Source organism: Lolium perenne, chromosome 6 (assembly GCF_019359855.2).
Source record: "Lolium perenne isolate Kyuss_39 chromosome 6, Kyuss_2.0, whole genome shotgun sequence".
Classification (NCBI taxonomy): domain Eukaryota; kingdom Viridiplantae; phylum Streptophyta; class Magnoliopsida; order Poales; family Poaceae; genus Lolium; species Lolium perenne.
Genome location: NC_067249.2, coordinates 17,881,583 through 17,904,405, shown reverse-complemented (window position 1 = coordinate 17,904,405; position 22,823 = coordinate 17,881,583). Strand labels below are relative to the sequence as shown.

The window sequence follows — 22,823 nt, the reverse complement described above, 5'->3', positions numbered from 1 at the left end:
CTGCCGGCTCGTGCAACCCGCCTCTGCCTGCGCTGCCCCCCCCCCCCCCCCCGTGGCAACGACGACGGGCCACCTCTAGCGTGCGGGAGCCCCTCCGAGGGGGCGGCCTTCGAGGTGGCGGCGCTTATCGTCGCCTAGGAATAGCCGGCGACCAAAAACCCTCCGCCACCGACGCTGAAGCTCCCCGGTGACATTATAGTCCATCCGCGGACTAATCTAGTCTAAATTAGGCCCCTTATTACCGAATATAGGTAGAGCAAGCTTGTATTTTGCTAAGATTATTGTAAATTATGGAGGAATTGAGCTTGATCAGACCAAATCGAGTTCAATCGCGAGTTTCAGTTTCCCGCGATGTTCGATTTCCGTGTTTTCGGTTCACGAGTTCGTTTTCTGTTCTGCGTCGTGACAAAATCGAACTATTTCCTCGAGTTCGGGAGACCAAACTCGTAGTTTTCGGTTCCGCGGAGTTCGGGCTCTGCTAGAGATGCTCTTAGTACTTGGATGCTTTTATCATTGTTACCTGCAAATGCCCATGTCTTGCTTATTATATGAAATATCTTATTCATGCAGCGCCCGTTCATCCATCCCTATGCCTACAGTATTTTAATCCTGCTGTCTACTACAATCACTGTTGTTGTTGTTTTTATTTCATTACTGTCGTTACTTCACTACTGCTACTGCTATAAAACTATTAGTACTGATAAACTGTTGCGAAAAAGTCTATTTCCAGGTGGAGCTGAACTGACAACTCATTTGTTAAGGCTTATAAATATTGTTTGGCTCCCCTTGTGTCGAATTAATAAATTTGGATTTTACTTCCCTCGATGACCGTTGTGATCCCCTATACTTGTGAGTCATCAGCACGCGCCGAGGAGCACCGTGCCATGGCGGAGCTCATCGCGACGGAGAATGCCACTATGATGATGAACCCAGTCGGCATGGATGATGCTAGCCTTGAGTGGTGGAAGCTTACGAAGACGCAGATCTTGGCGCGAAGGAGGGAAGATGCACGCGCTGCCATGGATGCCGTGAGGAATGCCGGAGGTGAAGACGCTACGACGAGTGGTGGCGGCCATGTTGAAGTGCTGGCACCCGACGGTGACGCGTGATCACTTCCCTCCTTGATGATGTGATGTTCGATCTTCTTTTGGTGACGTGTTTCATGTATGATTGAGTACTTTGGATAATATATTTTGCATGATTATGTTTCTGCATTGAGAATTAGCAGATTATTTGCATAAACCCTTTGTTTCCAGTATTTGGTTGCGGACCGAAAAGCAGCCATGCGGTCCAGACGCGCCAAACGCGAATAACAACATATTTCCGAAAACGTGTTTGGACGTATGGACTGTACGACCGTTCTTCGGCCCCTAAAACATGTTTGGGGTGGCCTGGATACGCCGATTTGGGGTTTGCGGTTTGGAAGTTCTGCTAGAGATGCTTTTATTCATGGTAAGAAAGCCGAGGTAAAACCAAATTAACATTATCATTTAAATGAGTTGGCTAACAGTGCAGATGCAGTAACCAATACCGAAGCCACATCACAAAAATGTGAATTCAGATGATTGCAAATGATTTCTTTTCTAACTGTTTTAGTTCCAAGTTTGTATTCAGCTAAGTGTAAATTCAAAACCGAAATTCAGACAAATCGAACACTGTTTTGTGCACCAAAAAATTATACTATAATAGTTATGTACTACATGCTAGGAACAAGTAACACACTCAAATTAGAGCTAAAATGAGGGAGATAGACTTGTTTCTAGGAAATTTCTGTATAGTAATAAATTGGATATTTTGTGATGGGGCATCCTCTCCTCTCCTCTCGCGTGGGTGACAGTGCAGAGTCCACCACCACAATCCCCCCCACGAGCCGCGAGGAGGAGGGCGAGATGAGGACGGCAAGCCTCGGCCGCCGCCGCCCCCATTCGCCGGCGGCAGGGCCGCTGGACGACGACGACCTCCTCTGCGAAATCCTCATCCGCCTTCCCCCGCAGCCGTCGTCCCTCCCCCGCGCCTCAGCCGTCTGCAAGCGCTGGCGACGCCTCGTCTCCGACCCTACCTTCTTCCGCCGCTTCCGCCTCCACCACCGCCGCAACCCGCCACTCCTCGGCTTCTTCCAAGGAACAGGGATAGGATCTCAAGGTATGACCTTCGTACCTACCCTGGAGGCGCCCAACCGTGTCCATCCCGGGCGCTTCTCCCCGCCGTCCGGCCTCGGCGACTGTTTCCAGTGCCTCGGGTGCCGCCACGGCCTCGTGCTCTTCTTCCTCCAGAACAGCCTCCGGGTGCTGGTGTGGGACCCCGTCACCGGCGACCAGCACCGCCTCGCTATCCCCCCTGGAGTTGCGACGTATGCAAAGAATGCCCTGATCAACGGGGCGGTGCTTCGCGCTGCCGGAGACGTCCAACACTTCCAGGTGGTCTTGACAGTGGCGTATGGCGACGAGCAACACAGACGAGCGCTCGCCTGCCTTTACTCGTCGCAGACCGGCTTATGGGGAGATCTCGTATCGATTCCGCTGCCATGCGAGGCTAGTAATTGGGAATTATCCGTTAATACGGACGATGCTGTGCTGGATGGAGATTACCTTTACTGGGTGCTTGAAGAGTTTTCGTTTTCGTATAGAATTCTCGAATTTGATTTGTTGAAACAGAGCTTAGCCGTGATAGAGGTGCCATCAGATATGTGTAGTGAGGACATCCGGTTCGGGATTATGCGGGCCGAGGGCGGTGGGCTGGGTGTCCTCTTAGTGTCAGACTCAGACTGCACCGCCCAGCTATGGAAGAGGAAGACTGATTGGGGTGGTGTTGCTTCATGGAGCCTCGCAAGAACTATTGAACTCGGCAAGCTACTTTCCCTGAAATCAGACGAGAAAGGGCCCCTATACATACCAGGGTTTGCGGAGGAGAATAATACGGTGTTCATGTGGACATCGGCTGGTCTCTTTATGATCCATCTTGAGTCACTGAAGTGCAATAAGATTTTTGAAGGACAACCCGGAACCTTTTATCAACCATTCGAAGGTGTCTACGCTGCAGGTAATAACATGCGCCTTACATGGCAGATCTAGCAAAACCAGGTTATTGTTCGCTAATTGGCTGATGAAATTGTGTTCACATCATTTCTTGTTAATCCAACAATTTTATGTAGTGCAATATCATTTGTTTCTTTAGCTGCCTGATGATCTCTCCAACATATAGCGATGATATTCTGCAGTGTTCTGTTCTGATGCTTGTGTGGCGGTGTTTTTGCATAGCTGCGGTCCCATTTTTTAATTGCTTCCTGCAATTATCCATGCAAGAATTGTCTAACGGTAGAGTTTTTGCATAACCGCAGTCCCATTTTCTCAAGATGAGAGGCACAACAGTTGGAAGTTGGCTAGATGAAAAATCAGCTTGAAATAACTAATATTGTCAAATAGGTTTGCTCATTTAGCTTCAGTTGAAAGTTTAATTAGGCATAGTTATATTTATTCCATTCAGTATTTGTTATCTCTGTTGATATTACTAATAATCTTAAATCCATAATAACCACTTTGTTTGAAATTGATGAATAATCTCCTGGGCAAAAGCATAGTGAATATTTATTCATTTACCGCTGGTAGGACTATCTTGCATCTGACAAGTCCATTTGTACCATGGAAAGTTAATAACTGGATTTCGCTTTCTTCTTTACGGCTACAGTTAATAACTGGAATATGACAGTAGCCATGCTTTGGTTATCTATTACTGTTGTTGTATTGAACTGAATTGTCTTTCACACATTACAGCTGTGAGTCTCTAAATACCTAGCTGATACCTCCTGTTTATATGTGGATTTTTGTTTGTCGTTGTGGTGTGTGCTTAGCTGATACTAGTTATAAATGTAGGTTTCATTATATAGCGTGTTAGAAATAGAAAAGGTTCAGCCGTATCAGAAGGCTGGATAGGGTCAGCACTGACCAACTTTGGAAACAAACTGACACAGGACTAAATTGAGGATTAAGCCTTGAGCCCCTTCCCCTTATCTTTGCTGAGGCAGCCATAAACTGACCCATGTAACACATTGTTTATTTGACTTATGCTTGTAGAAATATGCGCTGGTAGTGGACACGACGGAGCTGAGCTATTGCGCAAAACCTAAGATGACTGTACGGTTGGATATGCTATTTGATCTACTGGTTAAGCAGATATGCTTATCTTCTGCATGTATAATTAGGTATCTAAACTGCTCTTAAAATATCTAGTGCTTCCCCTTTTACTACATTTCTCAAGTACCAATTGCAAGAGAAGACATGGCAGGCTTCCTCTTGGATCTTTTCTCGAGAACCTGCTTCCTCATCCCTTCCTAAAAAACTCTTATGCCTTCAGTATCCCCCTCCTCTTCTATCTACTGTTGTTCTACCCCCTCTCTACTGGATGTGGTAGTTATTCACCCTCACTTGCATCCAGCTTCCTTGCTTGTGGTTTACCTCCCTAATACTTACTAAGTCAATTCTGGTAGTGTGGGATCTTCCCTCTTTGGTCCCTCCGGTGACTGATGACTTGAGGACCATTCATCATTCCCTGTGTGTGCATATGCCAATGCCTGCTCAGAGATTAGAATGTTGTCATGCTTAGTAGTAGCTAATAAATTCTCCTTTTTCTGTTTCTGGGATATATTTCTTTTTTTACTTATACTCGTAGCTACATGTCATTTAACTTCTGAAAAGTGGTATTTGGCCTATCAAGTCCTAGTGTGAGTTGCAACATGTCCCGCAGACACAAGCAATTGGCAACTAAGAGCATCTCCAGTCGCGTCCCCCAAAGCAATTTGGGGCGCGCCGGACCAAAAACCGGTTCCAGCCGCGTCCCCCAAAGCCGAATTTTGTCCGGTGCGGCCCGATACGGTGTCCGGCGCCCCGAACCTGTCCCCGTCCCACAGGGGACGCACCGGGCACGCCGGACACAACGAAAAGCGAGGCGGGGAGTGGCGGGGCCAACCCGTCAGCGGCACAGGGAAAATTCGTCTCCCACTCCCGCCAAATCCCGCCCTCCCGCCGTATCGCGCCTATCCCGCCGCGCATTTCTAGCCTCCCATCACATATCCCGCCGTCGATTCATTTCTCCTATCCCGCCGATTTGTTTCTCCCTCCCGCTGTCCACCCGCCGCCGCTACCCTCTCCCCATTCCATGGCGCCGCCGACAGCCCCCAAAAAGATGGCCAAAAAGCCGCCGGGCAATGCGACGAAAGGGGCGAAAGCGTCGTTTGCGAAGCCGCGGAAGGCGCCGGCTCCGAAGAAGAAGCCGGAAGGATGGACCGAAGATCAATGGCAGCAAGATTGTCTGCGCCGGAGGATGGCGACGGCGGAGCGGAAAGGACGGAGGCGGCGGAGCAGGAGAAGAAGGCTCTGGCGGCGCGCCAGCACCAGCACATAATGGCCGGGTGTCTCGCCGCCACCAACGCGAGCCCATGGAGTACGTCTATGCCGGTGTACGTTCCGGGAGTGATATCTCCGTCGTCATCCGCCTTCTACAATGACGGCCCCTCCGCCACTCCCGGGTGCGTGACGCCTAACTTGTCGCCCCACTAGCAGGATGCGCTATCGCATGGCTGCTTCAACCCCAACAACCTCTACTCCCCAGCGTACGAGCAGCGCGAGCCAGGACCCGGTCCGGACGGCGACCCTTTCACTGGCCGCAGGGGGGCCGCTCGAATTCGACGGCGCCGGTGCTGAGGAGGAGGACGGGGGGTGAGGACGAGGAGGACGAGGAAGAGGAGGGGGTGGAGGACGACGACGAGGACGAAGAGGGCGGCGAGGGCGGCGAGGAAGAGGACGAGGAGGGTGCCGGTGACGATGATCTCGTGGAGGTAGACGTGGACGGCGTGAGGACGAAGAAGAAGAAGAAGAAGAAGAAGGCGTCGGGCACACGAGGCCCCAAGTGGACGGTTTTGGAGGATCTTTGTCTGTGCGAGTCGTGGGCGACGGTGAGCCATGACTCCATCATCGGCGCCAACCAAAAATACGGGAAGTATTGGGCGAGGATCAAGGCCATCAAGAGCGACTACAACAAAGTGACAATGAAGAGGAGCCAAAAGGCAATGTCGACGCGATGGGCCATCATCCAGGCGTCGGTGAACTCCTTCCATGGATACCATCACGACTTAGTGACCAGAGCCGACAGCGGCGCCGACGTCGCCCAACTGGTACGACTCTTTCTTCCATAATCTGTAGCGCCTACATTGTGTTCGATGAAATGATTCCGCTTCCTTTGGTTAGTTTGACAAGGCCATGGATTTGTACCGGAAGAACTCGGAAGGTCACAAGTCTTTCGCGCTGATGCATTGCTATAGCAAGCTCAAAGTGAACGAGAAATGGCGGTTGACGCGCCTGTCGCTGTCCAAGGGGAAGGACGCCATTGATCTGGACGCGCCGCTGGCAACGTCGGCAGGGCGTCCTACTGGCAACAAGGCTGCCAAGGCCGCCTTGGCCGACGCCGCGTCGTGTGAGAACACGCAGGCGTCGATCACGAAATGCCTCGCCAACGTCTCCTCGACCTTTCTCTCTCGCGACAAAAAGGCCGACGAAAGGTGGGCGGAGCTGCTCAAGAGGCAAGAGGAGAAGTTGGAGCTCAAGAAACGCAGGGACGACATGTCCCTGCTGAGAGCGTCGACAGAGGGAATGTCTCCCCAGACGCGGGCGGCGCACAACTTCTTCAAAGGCCAGATCCTCGACGACATCGAAGCCAAAATAAAGGCGGCCGACGCGGCGGCCCAGGCAGCGGCAGCGGAGCAAGAGCCGGCTGACGCGTCTTCTACTGCTACACCTGCGTCGGCCTCTGCGTCGGCGACGGAGCATGCACAACACCGGGCAGATCGCGACGAGGTCATCGTGATCGACGGGTCTGCGTCGACTCAGGATATGTCGCCATCGCCCAACCCCTTCTTCTAATTACCATGCACCACCGGTCTGTAATATGATCGCGCCCCCAGTACTTTGATCGCCGCTACTCTGATCGCGACGATTCGGCGGGAACGATCTCTTTTGAATGCAACAATTTGAATTTCTGATTGGGGGCGGCGTTTGGGGGACGCGGCTGGGGAGCGACGTCCCCCAAACGCGGAACGAACAAAACACGTCCCACAAACGCTCGATCCGGCGCTCTTTGGGGGACGGTTTGGGGGACGCGACTGGAGATGCTCTAACAGTGCATGCCCATTTCTTTTTTTTTCCTTTCTTTCTTTCTTTTTATACAGATTTGTAGATATTCCATCTCACATTCCTACTTTTCTTGGATCACTTTGATACCTACTGTACTAACGATGTTGGCGATCATTGAAAAAAGCATGCCTATGTTAAATCGTATGCTGTTGTTTATCGTTCTGCTTGCAGTTATTGTAGTTTTATGGACAGTTATTCTAGTTTTAGGCTGTACAGTTGAGAATTTCCTCAGCACATCTACTTGTTCACTGGAATATGTTGCGACTGAATCATAACGCAACCTGCACAGCCACTTTGACCTCAGTCCGTACTTCAAGAACTGCGGTAGTGCATGGCCAAGTGATGCAATTAGATGGGGCAGAAGTGCGTCGTGCCAGAAGGCCATTCTTTTGTCAGGCATATTTCTCATAAATAATTGGTCATTAGCCACTAATATAATTTTTCTAGTCCAAATTATGTTTAGTTATGCTTGCTTCTAATTTCTTCAATTTTGGCAACATGAATGTTCAATACTTCATATTGTTTATCGTTCTGCTTGCAGTTATTGTAGTTTTATGGACAGTTATTCTAGTTTTAGGCTGTACAGTTGAGAATTTCCTCAGCACATCTACTTGTCCACTGGAATATGTTGCGACTGAATCATAACGCAACCTGCACAGCCACTTTGACCTCAGTCCGTACTTCAAGAACTGCGGTAGTGCATGGCCAAGCGATGCAATTAGATGGGGCAGAAGTGCGTCGTGCCAGAAGGCCATTCTTTTGTCAGGCATATTTCTCGTATAAATAATTGGTCATTAGCCACTAATATAATTTTTCTAGTCCAAACTATGTTTAGTTATGCTTGCTTCTAATTTCTTCAATTTTGGCCACATGAATGTTCAATACTTCATATTAAACACATGGTCAAAATGACATGACTAGATTCATCATAAAACTCGGTTACATCAGTTATGTTGTTTTTTCATATTACTAGCATTTTATCATAGAATTATGGCGAAAGTATTTCTTGATGATGTAGCAATTAATAAGAAGTTGTGATATACGGATATGTGCCCACTGTTATTTTAGTCTCTACTCACTTAGACCAGATGTAACCAAAAACTGCTGATATTGGAAGCTGAAGGCATGCCAGTACACTACAAATTACATGTTGTTTTTATTTGTTTCTATTGTGGGTATTGTCTAATGGGAATGCTTAGATGATTTAACTATGAGAACCGTGGCATAGCCCAGATGGTAGACACCAGGTTGGTACTCACTTCTATAAAAGTATGCTAAGGGATTCTTCCCCTCCGGTCTTGATAGATGATTTAACTATGCATCTTTTGGCACAATTTCCACAATTGTGAAGCTAATTTGTATTGATGAGTCTTATAAAATTTTGAGAATATCTCCAACTGCTTTTCTAAATGAATGATGCAATTTTGTTTGACTGATGATTTTGCTTTGCTTTGCTCCACAGGTATCTAGCTAGAGTTAAGTTCCGGTGGCTGCGATGCAGAATTGGGCGGTTGGATGTTAGGTTCTTGCATTTTTCATGTTTGATACGGAGATTGCATCGGTCAGCTGTGTAGTGAAATGAACCGCTTAATTTCCAAACTCCCATCTGTTATCTAGTTCTTGTGGACATTCGTCAATTGGCCTTAAGGCTGAATGCACAGCCACATGTTGGAGTTAATTAGTACTTAGCCTGTGGTTATTTATTTTGCTTTGTGCTTTTCAAGTGCATGTTGTGGCGAGTTTTCACCTATTACTTTTCGAAATGGAGGCATTATGTTTGATGAAGAAGCTCTTGTATATTGAATTTCACGTGCTGCTATTTGCTACTGCATGAAAAGCTAGCGATTCAACAACGACTGGCTTCAGTGCTGTTTTTCTTTATTTGAGATGCACGGAAGGATTGGATGCGTTGGCTAAGTTCTTGCGAGGCAAAAAGATGAGCGGTAAGAGATGAAGTGGCTCACTTCTTGCTAGGCCAAAAGATGAATATTCTGGCAATTTTGATCAGGCCAAGGATTGGTAAATCAAAGCCAAGCAATTATAAGAATGGGTTTTTTTTCTACACATTGCTTTTAGATTTTGCTTTATGATTCACGAAGACACGTCCTAATCAGTTAAAAGAGGGCCTCAAGTCCTCTCTATAACTGTGACACCAGCGCCAGCACAAATTGTAGCATCCGAGAGAAACCCGATGGCAGGAGAACTGCCATATGGAGAGATAAATAAATGGAGCTAGGTTAAGTCCAAGAGGAAAACGGGCCAAAACTAATGGCAAAACCAAATCATCTGCTCCGATTCTTTTGCCACATGATGCTCTCATACTACTATAGTCTACCCAATCCGTCTCCGTTTCATCCATTATAACCACCTAATTGTTCATGATCATCATCACCGACGAACCCTTTTAAAACCACCTAATTGTTCGTGATCATCATCACCGACGAACCCTTGACCCCACGGTTACACCACCAACATGGAATCAGATATTCAGAGCGAATTCGAGGAAAAAGATGGCGTAACATAGTCCGGCGGCTCGACCTGCCACCCTCGGTACGGCGGCTCGACCTGCATCCCGACGGAATCAACGACACGGACGAGGACGACGGTGACAACCACGCCGCCACGGCGTTCCTTCCTCCCAATCCAACAAAAGTGGTGATATGCAGTGGCCTCGTTTGCAGGGGGGCATCGTTGCGGCACGAAACAGAGTGCGTTATCAGCAAAATCAGAAAACCAGGTCCAAACAGCCACGTGCGTCAGCGAGGCAAAACAACAATTAGGACTAAGTGGGACTACTTTTCCACATTGACACAACTATTGGGATTACTCCACCCCAGTTTGCAAGAATTGGGACTAAACTGGTTAGGAGGACAACTATTGGCACCAATGTGTAAGAAAGTACAGTACTAAGAGGCCCGTAAAAGACATAAAACCGAAAAATAACCGCCACTTTACGGGTTCGGGCCGAAAAAGGGCGCAGATCAGTGACCGAAAACGAGCGAAAACTGAAAAAAAAAATACGGGCTGCGTTCGGTTCGCTCCGTCGGCCTGTATTTGTAGGGGCCGACGGAGCGAACCGAACACAGCCCGAACACAATCCCTAGTTTGCGCGCGAGGGAACTTTCAGCTCCTCCCAATCGCCGCCGCCGCCGATCTGTGCGCCCTCACCTTCCTCTGCGCCGCCACCCTCCGATTTTGCTCTGATGAGTCTCGAATCGACCCCGCCGGCCGCCGTTGGTACCTCGCAGGCCTCGCCACCTTCTCCCGTGGTCGCCGCCGCTCGTCCAACCACCCCGGTGATCCCTGCCATCCCTGCGACCCCAGCGGAGGAAGCAACACCGGTGGCGGCGACGAGCGCGGTGAAGCGGCGACGCGCGGGAACGCATGTGGTCACGCAATCGCTGCCGGCCACCGGCGACGTCTCGACAGTGGCAACGAAGCCGAAGGCGCCCCGTGCAAGACCGAAGAGCGTGGGCCCCAAAAGGATGAAAGTGAAGGCGGCGACGAGCCGTGGCGTCCCGCCGCCGGTTCCCTCCACGCCCACGGCAACACCGACGGTGCAACTGACGACGGAGGAAGCAAGCGCGACCGTCGCCCAGGACGTGCTCGACGAGGGGTCAACAAGGTACACATGAACTCTTCCTCCGTTTATTTGTTTGCGAGTAGATACTGAGGGCTCACCCGATTAGGAAGGAGAACGCCTCCTACATGGAGATGTTGGACGAGGTGCAGATTAACCCACTCCCTTCGTTCGGCAATGGCATGGATGGAGCTGAGAACGACTGCGGGGACGAGGGGGAAGAAGGGGAAGAAGGGGACGAAGGGGAGGAAGGGGAAGAAGGAGACGACGGTGTGGTGGAGGTCATGGCTGATGGAAATAGAAAGAAGAGGTGGGCCAACAACTACACGGAGATTGAAGACGCCACCTTGTGCCGAGCTTGGGCCTCCGTGGGGATGGATGCCGTCTCCGGCACGGATCAAACAGGGAAGCGGTACTGGCAGCGCATCGAGGACAAGTTCCATAAGCTCATGTTGCGCGTTCGCCATCCCGTCGATCGCACCTACCGATCCCTCCAAGGTCGTTGGGACGCGATCAAACCGGCGTGTAGCCGGTGGGCAGCAACAATGGACCAAATGGTGTCCAATCCTCCAAGCGGCGCAACTGTCGACGAATATGTGAGTGCATACTTGGTAAAGCTAATTGCAGTTTAGCTTGTATGACATATTGACAATTTGTTGGTTTCTTTTGCATATGTAGGATCGCATTGCCGATGCTAGGTACAGAGACATGGCCGGTAGCAAGGGCAAGAGCTTCACCATGCGTCATTGCTTTGATGTGCTCCAGCACCTCCCCAAGTGGAAATTGAGGGATGAAGAAGTCGCTCCGAAGAAGGCTGCAATGGTTGCGCTCGACGACACCGAGGACGAGAAGGATGGCAGGAACGCCGACAAACCGGAGGGGAACAAGAAGGCGAAGGAAAGGCTAAGGCTCGAGGGGGAGGCTGCATTGTTGAGGGACAAGTTTGACCAAATGATGAAGTCCAAGGAGGTGATAGCGACCAAGACTTTGGAGACCAAACGTGTCATCATCGAGATGAAGAAGGAGGTGAGCCTTGCAAAGCTTGAAACCAGCCGAGAGGAGGCAAAGAGCAAAGCTAAGTTGGAGGAGATGAGGATCAATGTCAAGAAGGACAAAGCAACGAAGCAACTTTTGGCCGAAGAGAGGGAGATCATGATGATGAACACTAAGGACATGAATGATATTCAACTTGAGTGGTGTAAGGAGACTACGGCGGAGATCACAGCAAGACGAAGAGCAGCTCGTGAAGAGGCAACTGGTGCAGCCGATGTGACTCCAGGAGGTGGTGGCGACGGTGCTGACGGCGGGCCAACCTCGGTTTGATGCCAGCGGTGAGAGGAGAGGGGGAACTATGAACTGTGTCATTTTATTCTGTCATTTGATGTCTGCACTATGAACTATGCATGAATTGTTTGCATTTTATTGTGATGTTTCTTCGATCATATGCTAAAATAATTTCATAAACCCTGTTTTTACGGGTTCGGATGACACTGGTGCAGAATAGAACCCGTAAACCAAAACTGTAAAATAGAAATCATTTTACGATTCGAATACGTGAGTTTGGTGAACTGAACTCGCCTTTTTCGGTTCGAGATGGTCTAAATATATCGGTGCGAATGGTTGTGTGTACGGGTAGCGCTAGTATAAAAATACTGTGATCGCAGAACTTTGCCTCGCAAAAGTAAAAGTAAAAGAACAAGAAACAGATCGTGGGCTGCTTCCTATGTTTATCTCTCACAGGCAGAGGCAGGAGTAGGGGCAGCGGCGTCATTTTCCCTTCAGGTTCACTCCACTTCACTCCCTACACGAGCGAGCTTAGGGCTAGATGAGCAGCCACCGCCGCCACGCCCGCTCGCCGGCGGTGACGCCGCTGGACCAGGCCCATGCGCTGGACGATGAAGACCTCCTCGGCGAGATCCTCCTCCGCCTCCCGCCGGATCCCTCCTCCCTCCCCCGCGCATCCGCCGTCTGCAAGCGCTGGCGCCGCCTCGTCTCCGACCGCGCCTTCTTCCGCCGTTTCCGCCTCCGCCATCGCCGCAACCCTCCCCTCCTCGGGTTCTTCGACAGATTTAATGCTCTGTCCTTCCTACCTACTCTGGAGGCCCCCAACCGTGTCCCTCCCGGGCGCTTCTCTTTGGAGCACGGCGACGAGTTCGACCGCTCCATGTCCCTTGGATGTCGCCATGGTCTCTTCCTCGTCTTCCTTTCGAAGCCACACCAGGTCCTGGTGTGGGATCCCATCACTGGCGACAAGCACCACATTGCCGTTCCCGCCGCGTTTGCTACAGAGAAAACCCACGGCCTGGTCAATGGGGCGGTGCTTCGCCCTGCCGGAGAGGGCCAGCACTTTCAGGTGGTCTTGGCAGCTGCAGACAAGAAACAACAAGCGCTCGCCTGCGTTTACTCGTCAAAGACAGGCCTATGGGGAAATATCATCTCAACACCGCTTCCATACCATGATGATGATGGGATTCCCCCAATGGTTTACACGGATGACGCCGTGATGGCTGGAGATTCCCTTTACTGGCAGCTTGCTGGGACATCTGCAATTCTGGAATTTGATTTGGTGAAGCAGAGCCTAGCTGTGATAGAGGTGCCAATGGATACGTCTGGCGAGGACAAAAGCTCGAAGATCATGCGGGCCGAGGGCGGTGGGCTGGGTTTACTCTTAGTATCAGATTCAGACTCTACCGCGCAGTTATGGAAGAGGGAGACTAATTGTGATGGTGTTGCTTCGTGGGGGCTTGCAAAAACTATTGAACTGGACAAGCTACTTTCACTGAAACCAGAGGAGCAAGGGATGCTAGTGATACTAGGGTTTGCTGAGGAGAATAATGTGGTCTTTCTATGGACAGCGATCGGTGTCCACACGATCAACCTTGATTCACTCAAGTTCAAGAAGCTTTTCAAAACCAACCACTTTACCTACTATCATCCATTTGAAAGCGTCTACACTGCAGGTAGTAACATGCTTTACTTTGCTGATGTCGCAAAACCAAGTTACTGTTTGATAACTGGCTCGTGAAATTATTGTAACACCATTTTGTGTTATTGTGCTAACAATTTTAAGTAGTGTCATAACATTTGTTTCTTTTGCTGCTTCATGACCTCTGAAGTGTATAGCGATGAGCCGATTATGTTCTGCAGTAGTATTCGGTTCTGATGACTGTATGGTGGCTCTTAATGTAATGATATGATCTAGAAAAAACTGCTAGTGGTATCTAATTTACTTGATGTGTGGTGGATAGACCTCTTCAGCATATAGTGATGATGTTCTGCAGTGTTTGGTTTTGGTGCATGTGTGGAGGCTTATCCATACAAGAAAACAATCAGTACCTATGTTCAAGAAAATAATCAATGATTAGCAAGATTGGCAAAAAAAATAAACTAACCGCACTAATTTCATTGTTGCATGCCTATTGTCAGATTGAAGAATTGTCTAATGGGAGTGTTTGTGTATATCTGCAGTCCTATTTTTTCTGACGGTATGAGAGGCACAACAGTTGGAAGTTGACTACATTAAAAACTAGCTTGAACCAACTAAAAATATTTAGCTCAATTGGTACATTTGGAAGCTTAGTTAGGCCTAGTTGTAATTATTTCATTCAGTGTTGTCATCTCTGCTGATATTTCTAATGGTTTTAGATCCCTAGTAACCACTTGGTTTTGGATTTATGATTTAAGTTTCATTCACCACTTGTAGGAGTACCCTGCTTCTGACAAGTCTATTTATAACGCGGAAAATTAATATCTGATCCCTTTCTTCTTTTTTAGGCTAAATTTATTTAAATATTTAAATCATGATCACTTATGTTGCTATGTTTTGTTCGTAATGAGCATTTTCCTAATATGGTGTGGATAGAGCGTAGAATAGCTCCAGATAACATCTCCATTCTGACCATCTAATAGTAATAGCGTGCACATTTTTCATTATTATGGTACTAATGAGCATGCATTGCTTTGTAATATTTAATAGATTTGACAGTAGGTGTGAAATGTTTGTTTATCTATTACTATTGTTGTGTCAAAACTGAGTTGTTTTTCACAAATTATAGCTGTGAGTTTATATAAAATACCTAGTTGATGCCTGCTGGTTTCTATTTGTCTTCTTGCTGGAATGTTATTGTGTTGTGTGTGTACGGTTTGGAGCTCCTTATCCTTGTTGATGCGGCCATATACCCTACCACATGACACATTGTTTGTTTGACTTCTTAATTCTTATGCTTATAGCAACAAGGGCTGGTGGTGGACATGACGGGGCTGAGCTTTTGCTCAATGCTTAAGATGATTGTCTGGTTGGATATGCTATTTGATCTACCGGTTGAGCAGGTATGCTTATCTTCTCCATGTATATTGAGGTATCTGAACTGCCCTTAGAAATTTTATTGCTTTTCTGTACTACCAATTCTCAAGTACCAAAGTGCAAGAGAGGAATGCAAGATTCTCTACAACCCCTTTGCTTTTTCCATGCCCACCAAGCCACCTCCCATAATGCTGCTCCCCCTTCTCTTCAAAGTACTAATCTACTCCCTCTCTATTAGATGTGCTCTTCTGTTTGCGCCCCCTTTCATCCAGCTTCCTTGATTTTTGTTTATATCATACTTGGTACTTCTCAAGATCCTTCTGGTGGTGTGATTTCTTCTCTCCCTCCAATGGCCGATGAATTACAACCCTTTGTCATTACCCATGTCTGCATATGTATGTGCCCTCTTAAACATAAGAATTTTCAATTTTATCATGTAATTGTTAAGTTGTACTTTCTCTGTTCATAAATATAAGATGTTTTGGCAGTTCAATTTGAGCTGCCAAAACGTCTTATAATTAGGAATGGAGGTAGTAGCAAATAAACTACTCCCTCCGATCCGAAAAGAGTGTCGGATGGTTAGTATGATTGCGTTTTTACAAGTAAACCCTTCGAAAATCCGAAAAAATGGTCGCTATCCGGGCGAAGAGGACTAGTTCCTTCCATGAGAGTTTCTTTCCATCTGCGTTCGACAGGGTAGATCTCCATCGTCGGCCAAGCGGCAAGTCTGCACTGCGAGGCGAGCAGCCAGGCTATCACCGACGGCAGATCGAAGGATGACGTCTCCAGGTGCGTGCGGGTGTGTGGCCGCCGCGTCGTGGTATCCCTCCGCCGAGCATGCGGCGCAGCCAGGCGAGCTCGATGGAGCGGCGCTCGGGGATGCGTGCGCGCCGGCGAGCAGACCAGGCGCGACGTCATGGTTCATGGGGGTCGCCGCCAGCGGAGTGATTGGGTGGTGGAGAAAGGGGATCAAGGAAGTGGCTGTTCCTCGGATGCAGCTTCTCGTTCTTCTACGTGCGGCTGTGCGTTTCAGGAGGCTTCCTCTGCGTGCGGATAAGGTGGAGTGCGGGTGGACATAAAAGCAAATCCAAGGCTGTTTTTGCAAAATAACCCGTCCGACGTTTTTTCCGGATCGGAGGGAGTACTATCTTTACTTCTGTTTTACTTTTATTAGTTGTTACACATAATTTGACTTTTTATAAGTGATTATGAGATTAGTGTGATTTGCAAGTTGTCCTGCATACACAAGTAACTGACAACAAATAATATGTGATCATTTGCTTTCAAACTTCTTTATTTATACAAACTTATCGCTGTAGCATTTCACATTCCTGCTTATTATGGATCGCTATGCCACCTAGTGAACTAATGATTTTCACAATTCTCGAAGAGTATGCCATCATTAAATAGTAATATAGTATGCTGCTGTTTTCTGATTGTGGTATTGTAATTTTATGGATGATTAATCTAGTTTTATGCTGTTTGGTTAAACATTTTCTTAGCATGCCACTTGTTGTCCGCCGAACATAATTTTCAAATAACCCTATCATTAATAACTTGCTCCAGCCAAATTGCTGGAAACTCGATACATAGCATGCTTAGGAACCAAATAGCAGGTTCTTCCTCAAGAAGGCAAGAGCCAAACGTAGGTAGGTAGTCTGCTACTCTATTACAGGACCTCAGCAAAGCTGCAGTTTAAACTGAACTAAATTCAGGAAGGAGCATGTAGCATATGTCATAATGTAAACTAGCTTTATCTCTACCCAATGTTTTTATATTTACTAGCATATTATCATTAAAGCATTGGTGAAAGTATTGCTGGATGGTGGCAGATATTAGAAGAATAACGGTCATTTTGGACCAGTTGAAGTGTCAATTAATAAGAAGATGCACGATCCCTTGTTTGAGGCTTCTGCGCTAGATGAATTCCATGAAATTTGATTTGTTGGTTACTAGCTAGCTTGTACGTTCTGAAAAGTATGCATGTGAGCTAGAAATACCACGCCTCTGCTTTCCTACTCCACCAGCCCCTCACGTCCCACTGTTCTAATAGTCTCTACTCAGACATATGTATCCGATTACTGCTACTATTAGAAGTTGAAGGCGGCACACTACAAATTACCTGTCAGTTTTCTCTGTTTCTGTTGTGGGCATTGTCTAATACTTAGATGATTGGATTATGGAGTCTGGCACAATTCCCACTATAGTGAAGCTAATGTTTACTGTTTGAGTTGTACAGAAGTTACGAGCATATCGTCAACTTCTTTTCCTGAATGAATAGTACCAATTGTTTGACCGATGATATTCTTTGCTCCACAGGTATCTAGAGTTCCGTTCTGGTGGCCGAGAGGTTTGTTGGGTGCAGGTTATTCCAGTTTGTATGCTATTTACCCTCTACGTAGTACGCACTGGTCAGCTGTGAAGTGGATTCGTAGGAATTAATCGCTTAGTTTGTTAACTTCCTTGTATTATCTAATTTAGGCAGACATTTGTCAACTGGCATGAAGGTTGAAGGAACTTCCGATTAATTAGTACTTAACTTATGGTTCCTTCAGTTTGCTTAATTGCTTTGTTCTTTTGAAGCAAGCATGTTGTGGCAAGCTCCCCTGTCAATTGATCTTGCTGGCATTTTAGTGTGTGCTTTTGATTACCTTTGCTGTTTGGCCCGGGAGAAGCTCCTGCTTGCTGAATTTCACTGCCTATCTGGTGATATTTGCTACTACTGCATAAATGACTGGCGATTCAACAAGGGCCATGTTTCACTGCATAGCTTGCTTTCTTTTAAATTGTAGGAAAACTTGTATGAGCTGTTCTGGATTCTCATATGAGCTTCACTTTTTCAAGGATGAATAATCTGATTTTTGTGATCAGGAAGGACATGGGCGAGCAATATTGGTATGGATTTGCCTCTTCATACATATGACCACTTTTGCTTTAAGATTCACAAACTTTTACATTAGTGGTGTGATGAAGCAAGACACATCTCATAATTGATGCAAGCAGATTAACGTTCTAGTCCCCTTGATCAGTTTTGTTAGACGAAAACGAGCTCCAGTTCAATCTACACAAGCTGTGGGTCTGACATGTGGAATCAGACACGAAATCTGTGTCTTGTGTACCGGAGATAGGCTGCGCGCCCCAGATATGATTTGGAGCTCGTTTGGGCATAATTAAACTTTTGGCCATGCCACTGGGAGACTTTTTTTTTTGTCTGGCGTCCTCAAAACCATCACCAAAATCCCTTTAGGGAACGATTTTGGGGATGGTGTCCCGAAAATCCCTTTGGGGTGGTTTTGGGGATGTGATGGAAGATGCTCTTACACGCCATCACAGTTGCAAGGCCTCAAGTCTCATCTTACACAGTTTCATTTCAAAAATTCAGCGTTAAGTCTTTGTTTACATTTTATCAGGTAAAAGGTAAAAGTTTGTATCTAGAAAAGATACGTTTTTGCTGAGCGATTTTATGAGTTGAATTTGTATCTGTCCGGTAGGTGGTAGCAATGTTGTTTTCGTACTGGTACATGTTCTCTTTCTTTCTTTGAAGTGGAGTGAAGCCATTGATGACTTGGCTAATCATTTTGATAAAATCTGTGGCTATTCGACAAAAGGAAGATGAACAAATTTGGTTTTGTGACTGTTGGAGATAGCTTGTCCAAATCATTAGCATGAGTTAGCTAAGGGCCTAGATGAACCAAACTAGCACAGAAGACAAGATACAAAATTATGCTTCAAAATGGTCGATTTTCTAACTGTTTTTGCTCCGAGTTTGAATTCAGATGGATGTATAAATCAAAACCAAATTTCAGACAAATCTTATCTCATGAGTATATAGCAGCTGCCATGATCAAAAGCTGCATGACCTGGAACCAAAAATAAATAAATAAACCGCACTACACACCATCACTTCGTATGGGTCTTGGATGCAACTGGCCATCCATGGGCACCGCCTTTTTTTCCACGGCCGACGCAATCCTACCACCTCTCGGATGGCTGTTAGAGCATGTCTAACAGTCCTCGTATTTTTTCGCCCCTTATAACGCGAGTAGAGGGTTCTGTATTCAGTTTTCACCGGCCGATATTCTGTTTTACGGGGTGGGGATACGGGTTCTGCTAGCTCGTCCGAGTTTTCGACCCCTCAAAACAGGGTTTTAGACAACAACTTGCACAACAATTTCAGATCAAACATAGCACATCCAAAATATGTATGCATAATTCATAGTTTTTAACATCACAACGCGATCATCATAGCCAATGTTCAAGCCACGGAAGTTCCCAAATGTGATCAACCATCAACGAGTCCATCGCCAGCGGCGCCACCACTCGCCGGAGACTCACCTTGAGCACTTGGAGCACGAGCTTCACTTGGATCAACCTCAACCACCTCCTCCTCGTCGCCCTCATCCTCCTCCCCGTCATCAATCTCTTCGACGTTGCACTCCCCATCGAATGCGTCGATGCCGGTGTCCAAATTCACCGCGGATTCGTTGAGCATGTCCATGTAGGATGTTGTGGACTCAGCATCAAACACCTTGTCTACGTCCATGGTGGGTGGTGGCGGCGCGGGCGCCGCATCGGATGGAACGGAGGGAGGAGGGGTCATGGCCTTGGAGGGCGGTGGATGCGTGTTGACGCATAAAGCACACGCTCGTTGGGAACCCCAAGTGGAAGGTGTGATGCGTACAGCAGCAAGTTTCCCTCAGTAAGAAACCAAGGTTTATCGAACCAGTATGAGTCAAAGAGCATGTGAAGGTTGTTGGTGACGGAGTGTAGTGCGGCGCAACACCAGGGATTCCGGCGCCAACGTGGAACCTGCACAACACAATCCAAATACTTTGCCCCAACTTAACAGTGAGGTTGTCAATCTCACTGGCTTGCTGTAACAAAGGATTAAATGTATGGTGTGGAAAATGATGTTTATATGCGAAGAACAGTAAAGAACAATGTTTGCAGTAGATTGTATTCGATGTAAAGAATGGACCGGGGTCCACAGTTCATTAGTGGTGTCTCTCCAATAAGAAATAGCATGTTGGGTGAACAAATTACAGTTGGGCAATTGACAAATATAGAGGGCATAACAATGCACATACATATCATGATGAGTAGTGTGAAATTCAATTGAGCATTACGACAAAGTACATAGACCGCTATCCAGCATGCATCTATCCTAAAAAGTCCACCTTCGGGTTAGCATCCGCACCCCTTCCAGTATTAAGTTGCAAACAACAGACAATTGCATTAAGTATGGTGCGTAATGTAATCAACACAAATATCCTTAGACAACGCATTGATGTTTTATCCCTAGTGGCAACAACACATCCACAACCTTAGAACTTTCTCACATCGTCCTGCATTAAATGGAGGCATGAACCCACTATCGACCATAAATACTCCCTCTTGGAGTTACAAGTATCATCTTGGCCAGAGCCTCTACTAGCAACGGAGAGCATGCAAGATCATAAACAACACATATATGATAGATTGATAATCAACATAACATAGTATTCCATATTCATCGGATCCCAACAAACACAACATGTAGCATTACAAATAGATGATCTTGATCATGATAGGCAGCTCACAAGATCGAACAATGATAGCACATGAGGAGAAGACAACCATCTAGCTACTGCTATGGACCCATAGTCCAGGGGTGAACTACTCACACATCAATCCGGAGGCGATCATGGTGATGAAGAGTCCTCCGGGAGATGATTCCCCTCTCCGGCAGGGTGCCGGAGATGATCTCCTGAATCCCCCGAGATGGGATTGGCGGTGGCGGCGTCTCTGGAAGGTTTTCCGTATCGTGGCTCTCGGTACTGGGGTTTTCGCGACGAAGGCTTTAAGTAGGCGGAATGGTAGGGTTGGAGGCGACGCGAGGGCCCCACACGCTAGGGCGGCGCGGGGCCCACCCTGGCCGCGCGGGGCCCACCCTGGCCGCGTGGCCCTAGCGTGGCGGCGCCTCGTTGCCCCACTTCGTAATCCTTTCGGTCTTCTGGAAGCTTCGTGGAAAAATAAGACCCTGAGCGTTGATTTCGTCCAATTCCGAGAATATTTCCTTTGTAGGATTTCTGAAACCAAAAACAGCAGAAAACAAAGAATCGGCTCTTCGGCATCTTGTCAATAGGTTAGTGCTGGAAAATGCATAAATATGACATAAAGTGTGTATAAAACATGTGAGTATCATCATAAAAGTAGCATGAAACATAAGAAATTATAGATACGTTTGAGACGTATCAAGCATCCCCAAGCTTAGTTCCTACTCGCCCTCGAGTAGGTAAACGATAACAAAGATAATTTCTGAAGTGACATGCTATCATAATCTTGATCAATACTATTGTAAAGCATATGAGATGAATGCAGCGATTCGAAGCAATGGTAAAGACAATAAATAAACAACTGAACCATATAACAAAGACTTTTCATGAATAGTACTTTCAAGACAAGCATCAATAAGACATGCATAAGAGTTAACTCCTAAAGCAATAGATTCTTAGTAGAAAGTTTTGAAGCAACACAAAGGAAGATATAAGTTTCAGCAGTTGCTTTCAACTTCAACATGTTTATCTCATGGATAATTGTCAACACAAAGTAATATGATGAATGCAAATAAGCAAGTATGTAAGAATCAATGCACAGTTAACACAAGTGTTTGCTTCTAAGATAGAAAGAAGTAGGTGAACTGACTCAACATAAAAGTAAAAGAATGGCCCTTCGTAGAGGGAAGCATGGATTGCTATATTTGTGCTAGAGCTTTTATTTTGAAAACATAGAAACAATTTTGTCAACGGTAGTAATAAAGCATATGTGTTATGTATAAGATATCCTATAAGTTGCAAGCCTCATGCATAGATTACCAATAGTGCCCGCACCTTGTCCTAATTAGCTTGGATTTACATGGATTATCATTGCATAACATATGTTTTAACCAAGTGTCACAAAGGGGTACCTCTATGCCGCCTGTACAAAGGTCTAAGGAGAAAGCTCGCATTGGATTTCTCGCTTTTGATTATTCTCAACTTAGACATCCATACCGGGACAACATAGACAACAGATAATGGACTCCTCTTTAATGCTTAAGCATTCAACAACAGATAATATTCTCATAAGAGATTGAGGATTGTTGTCCAAACTGAAACTTCCACCATGGATCATGGCTTTAGTTAGCGGCCCAATGTTCTTCTCTAACAGTATGCATACTCAAACCATTTGATCATGATAAATCACCCTTACTTCAGACAAGACGAACATGCATAGCAACTCACATGATATTAATCAAAGGTGAAATAGTTGATGGCGTCCCCAGGAACATGGTTACCGCTCAACAAGCAACTTATTAGGAAATAAGATACATAAGTACATATTCAATACCACAATAGTTTTTAAGCTATTTTTCCCATGAGCTATATATTGCAAAGACAAAGGAATGAAATTTTAAAGGTAGAACTCAAGCAATTTACTTTGGAATGGCAGAGAAATACCATGTAGTAGGTAGGTATGGTGGACACAAATGGCATAGTTTTTGGCTCAAGGATTTTGGATGCACGAGAAGTAATCCCTCTCAATACAAGGCTTAGGCTAGCAAGGTTGTTTGAAGCAAACACAAGTATGAACCGGTACAGCAAAACTTACATAAGAACATATTGCAAGCATTATAACACTCTACACTGTCTTCCTTGTTGTTCAAACTCTCACCAGAAAATATCTAGACTTTAGAGAGACCAATCATGCAAACCAAATGTCAACAAGCTCTACAGTATTT

At 46.6% G+C, this 22,823-nt stretch overlaps 2 protein-coding genes across 3 annotated transcripts; both read left to right on the top strand.

The window, feature by feature from the left end:
- The first annotated feature begins 1,804 nt into the window (after nt 1-1,804).
- LOC127308727 (F-box/kelch-repeat protein At3g23880) lies at nt 1,805-8,955 on the top strand. 2 transcript variants are annotated; one of them, XR_007856715.2, is made up of 3 exons: nt 1,805-3,039; nt 4,071-4,198; nt 8,644-8,955. XR_007856715.2 is itself a non-coding variant. In XM_051339631.2 (2 exons), exons 1-2 carry the CDS (start codon nt 1,890-1,892, stop codon nt 8,649-8,651), a joined length of 1,158 nt encoding a protein of 385 aa, XP_051195591.1. In that variant the 5' UTR covers nt 1,806-1,889; the 3' UTR covers nt 8,652-8,955. The 2 variants fall into 2 exon arrangements, 1 of the variants encoding a protein (XP_051195591.1); XM_051339631.2 differs by lacking the exon at nt 4,071-4,198 and having other exon boundaries at nt 1,806-3,039.
- A 3,557-nt stretch (nt 8,956-12,512) lies between these two features.
- Nucleotides 12,513-17,704, top strand: LOC127308728 (putative F-box protein At3g49980). The gene is made up of 3 exons (XM_051339632.2): nt 12,513-13,721; nt 14,992-15,090; nt 17,384-17,704. The coding sequence occupies exons 1-2, from the start codon at nt 12,587-12,589 to the stop codon at nt 15,042-15,044; spliced, it is 1,188 nt and encodes a 395-aa protein (XP_051195592.1). The 5' UTR covers nt 12,513-12,586; the 3' UTR covers nt 15,045-15,090; nt 17,384-17,704.
- The last annotated feature ends 5,119 nt before the right edge of the window (nt 17,705-22,823 follow it).

Coding starts and splice junctions, on each gene's coding strand:
- LOC127308727 (XM_051339631.2), top strand. CDS start 1,890: ATGAGGACGGCAAGCCTCGGCCGCCGCCGCCCCCATTCGCCGGCGGCA.
- LOC127308728 (XM_051339632.2), top strand. CDS start 12,587: ATGAGCAGCCACCGCCGCCACGCCCGCTCGCCGGCGGTGACGCCGCTG. Junction 13,722..14,991: donor TGAAAGCGTCTACACTGCAG/GTAGTAACATGC, acceptor TTATGCTTATAG/CAACAAGGGCTGGTGGTGGA.